Here is a 4,326-nt window from a genome sequence, read left to right as displayed (position 1 = left end):
AATTTTTCTATCTGAGGCTCAAATATTATTTATTTTTGCTTTTAGATTGAATAACTTTTGGCTTTAGTATGTATTTGTCTCTGTGTGTTTGTCTGTGTGTATATGTGTTGTGTGTCTGTGTGTGTGTGTGTGTATAATAAAAACTATTTGATTTCATGGATAATGAGACTATTGGTGGTTAAAAAATGTAACGATAATAGGATCCTTATACATCTTGTGTATCAAAGACTAATATTCATAAAGAGAAAATGTTACATAACAGTATTATTTGCATGACTCATACCTGTTAGTAAGGATATTCTTACTCTAGTAGGTGGAATATAAGTTTTGTGTAAGTTTTTCTAACTGAAGTTCAATCTCATGCTCAATACTACTTACTTTAGAATAAGAAAAATTGGACTTTAGAGTATGTATCTGTGTATTGTGTGTTAACTGCATTAGATAATTCATGATAAAATTCTCAATTTATGACTGCTCTTTGGACTGGAGAGAAAGGGGGAGGGGAAGGGAAATGGGAGGAGGGAAGGAGGTGAAAATTTTTAATAATAATAATAATAGTAAAACAATAATCTTATAAAAACAAAAAACAAAAACAAAACAAAAAAACATTTTAAAATTAATGAAAAATAGGCCATAAATTTGAAAGAGAGCCAGGAGGTGTCTTTGGAAGGATTTAAATGGAGAAAAGAGAATAGGGAAATGCTGTGATTATTTTACAATCTGATAAAATAAAAGAAGTGATAAAAGCTTTGTTGGGCTTGTTCATTTAATGGTTCTTTTAGTATAATATACAGGTAAGAATTTTGAAACTTATTTATTCTTCTTGGATTTTTTAGTGAAAATAAGCTGACATTTCACAATTGGTTGCTTATGAAGATTTTTAACTTTTAGAAAGGTAGCATTTAGTTATATTTCAAAATTGTATAATGCCTGTTTTATACAATTTTCATTGTAAAATAGTTTTGTGTTTATTAAGCATTGAGAATATGATCCAATAATTAAGAAAGTTGGCAAGTGTGGAAAAAACACAACAAGGAATATTCATACTTCCAAGTATTTTTTTTTCCTTTTCAAAACTATTAAGCAGAAAATAGTAACACATATTTGCAAACCCAGCATTCAGGTGACAGAAGCAGAAGGATCGTTTTGTATTCAAGGTCAATTTATTCTTCAAAGGAAGTTTCAGACCATCAAAGATTATATAGTAAGACCTTAAATTGATAAGAAAATAATTAAGAAAACCGAGTTCCTTTAGATACTCTTTATTTTTATTTTTTAAATTTATTTTTTTTTCGATTCAAAAATTTACACTTCCTCCCCTCCTCCCATTCCCCTTCTGCTCTTTCACTCATCCTCCTCCCTCCCCCTCCCTCCTTAAGAGTTTTCTGTCCTGTGAGAAGTCCAAGGTCCTCCCCCCTACATTCAGGTATAGGAAGCTTTGCATCCAAAGAGACTAGGGTCCCAAAAAGCCAGTGCATGCAGTAGAAACAAGTCCCAGTGCCTTTATCAATGTCTTCTCATCAATTTCTTCAGTCAGCTCCCATTTTCAGCCACATTCAGAGAGTCTAGTTTGATCGCATGCTCATTCAGCTCCTATTAGAACAGGCACACTGACTCAGTTGATGGACCAACTCTTTGCCGTCCTGACTTCCTTGCTCATCTTCTCCCTCTTTCTGCTTTTCAACAGGACCTTGGGTGCTCAGTCTGTCGCTCTGATGAGGGTCTCTGTCTCTATGTATTAGTCATAAATAAAGCCTTTATTTCATGAAAATAATAAATTTTATATTTATAACGCAACAGAAAATACAGGAATGAATAGAATGTTACATTATTGAAACATTCATCTTCAATCCGTTTCTATGTTTGAATTGTAAATATAGACAATAACACAATTCTTAAAACCTGTCATACTGAAAACAAATTATTCATACTGAGTTATTTTGAGAATATACTGTGTATATAAAAGTAGATTGTATACAGACTAAAATTATTGTGCTTATATACTTAGGAATATATGTGGTATATAAATATAAATAAATATATTAACAAAGAAATAAAAAGATTCTGCGGACTTGAGAGAGAGTCAAAAGAGATATGCTGGAAGAATGGAGAAGGAGAAAAATACATGATGCTAATATATTTTAACGTAAAAATAAACTATGAAAGTTGACAAATACAGAAAAAAAGGTGTACATGAATGAACCAATGAGCTCCCTTTATGAATACATCAGTAGCAGAAGTCATGACAATGATGTCACTTCTTTGACTGTTCCTTACTTGTTCTTTCATTCCAGTGATTGTCCAGGGCAGACATGACAGTAGGAAACCAGACTCTTGTGACTGAGTTTGTCCTGGTAGGGCTCACAGATCAGCCCAGGCTGCAAGTTCCTCTCTTCCTGGTGTTCCTCATCATCTACCTCATCACTATGGTGGGCAACCTTGGACTGATTGCTCTCATCTGGAAGGACCCTCACCTTCATATTCCCATGTACTTATTCCTGGGAAGTTTAGCTTTTGCTGATGCATGTGCTTCATCCTCTGTGACCCCCAAGATGCTTGTCAGTTTCTTATCTAAGGATCATAAAATATTTTTGGCTGAGTGCTTCACCCAGTTTTATTTCTTTGGGTCCAGTGCAACCACAGAATGCTTCCTCCTGTCAGCAATGGCCTATGACCGATATGTGGCTATATGCAATCCTTTGCTTTATCCAGTGATAATGTCAAATAGTCTCTGTATGCAGTTTATACATGCTTCATATGTTGTTGGTTTTCTGCACTCAGCAATTCATGTGGGTTTGTTAGTGAGATTGAATTTCTGCAAATCCAACATCATACATTATTTTTACTGTGAAATTTTGCAACTATTCAAAATTTCCTGCACTGATCCTACAATTAATGTCCTTCTGGTTTTAATATTTTCAGCTTTTATACAAGGTTTTACTTTTATGACTATTATAATTTCATACTTTTATGTTCTTTTTGCTATCTTGAAAACAAAGTCTGAGAAAGGCAGAAGCAAAGCCTTCTCCACCTGTAGTTCCCACCTGCTTTCTGTGTCTTTGTTCTATGGCACTCTGTTCCTCATGTATGTGCGTCCTGGGTCGGGGTCAGGTGAAAATAATGACAAAATGTATTCTTTGTTTTACACAATAATAATTCCCTTTCTAAACCCTTTTATATACAGTTTGAGGAACAAAGAGGTGATAACTGCCTTGAGAAGAAAAATGAGGAAATAAATAGTTGCAAGATAATTTTCAGAGCATTTCTTCCTTCTGGAAGGGGCAGAGCAGTCAATAGAAAGATGGATTAGAATGTGTTCTGCCAGGTCACCAGATTCTCCTGAGCTCCCTGTGAAGGAAATGAGTTTCTCATTACACTTCCCAGTGAACCTTGGCAATGTAACCCACAGCTACAGCATTCACAAACATAATGTGCCTTTGCATCTGAGCATTTAGCTTCTGCAGACTAAGTATCTTTCTCTTTTCGGTTTTGCGAGACAGGGTTTCTCTGTGTAGCTCTGGTTGTCCTGGAATGCATTGTGTAGACCAGGTTTGCCTCGAACTCACAGAGATCTGCCTACCTCTGCCTCCCTGAGTGCTGGTAAAGATGGTCACTACTACTGTCTGGCTTAAGGGCTCTTAGGGAATCCCAAATTTATAAGGAATAATTGGAAATACTACTTAGAAACAGTATAAAATAATTAAGAAAAGATAATTTCAATTGAGGCAAGAACATGGTTACTTTCTTGAATCATCTCAGCCCATTCTCGTTGACCAAAGAGTCAGTGTGGTTTTTTACATTTTTGACATGTGCAGAGTGTTGAAAATGAGTCCCCGTCTCATGGTAGAGTATATACCTTAAGAAATGTAGAATTTCAGGACAAACATTTAGGAAATAATAAAAAGTTCCAAGCAATGTTGGGGGACCTTAGGAAGATAAATGAAAATTGGAATAGGTTTAAAATGATAAAGTATTAAAACAAATCATTGCTCATGCTTCTAACTCAACATATATTTTATTAATATTTCAAGTATTGAGGTATTCAGGAATTTATAATTTTATAATGTTTTGGTATAGTAAAAGAAATGTCAAAAATTGGTCTTATGGTCACCATTTCCACTGTTACAATAATTGATTGGAAGGTAAGGAAAGTATATCAGTTATGTGAAATTTATGAGGAAGATAAGAATGGAAATCTATGCCAATAAATTCTCTCTCAACTACTGGCTAAGAATTTATTCTCACAATTTTTTACTTTATGGTTATTACATAGAATTGGAAGAATCAACAATGAAGAATATAGTTATATTCCTCATTCAATCTGGC

The 4,326-nt window shown here is 34.3% G+C and overlaps 1 protein-coding gene across 1 annotated transcript; it reads left to right on the top strand.

Moving 5' to 3' along the window:
* Window positions 1-2,312: 2,312 nt before the first annotated feature.
* LOC146895679 (olfactory receptor 5AC1-like) lies at window positions 2,313-3,236 on the top strand. Its single transcript, XM_085677878.2, has one exon. The coding sequence runs from the start codon at window positions 2,313-2,315 to the stop codon at window positions 3,234-3,236; it is 924 nt and encodes a 307-aa protein (XP_085534004.2).
* The last annotated feature ends 1,090 nt before the right edge of the window (window positions 3,237-4,326 follow it).

Source organism: Myodes glareolus, chromosome 2 (assembly GCF_982192425.1).
Source record: "Myodes glareolus chromosome 2, mMyoGla1.1, whole genome shotgun sequence".
Taxonomy (NCBI): domain Eukaryota; kingdom Metazoa; phylum Chordata; class Mammalia; order Rodentia; family Cricetidae; genus Myodes; species Myodes glareolus.
Note: the sequence above shows the minus strand (reverse complement) of the source record. Positions and strands in the feature narration are given on the sequence as shown.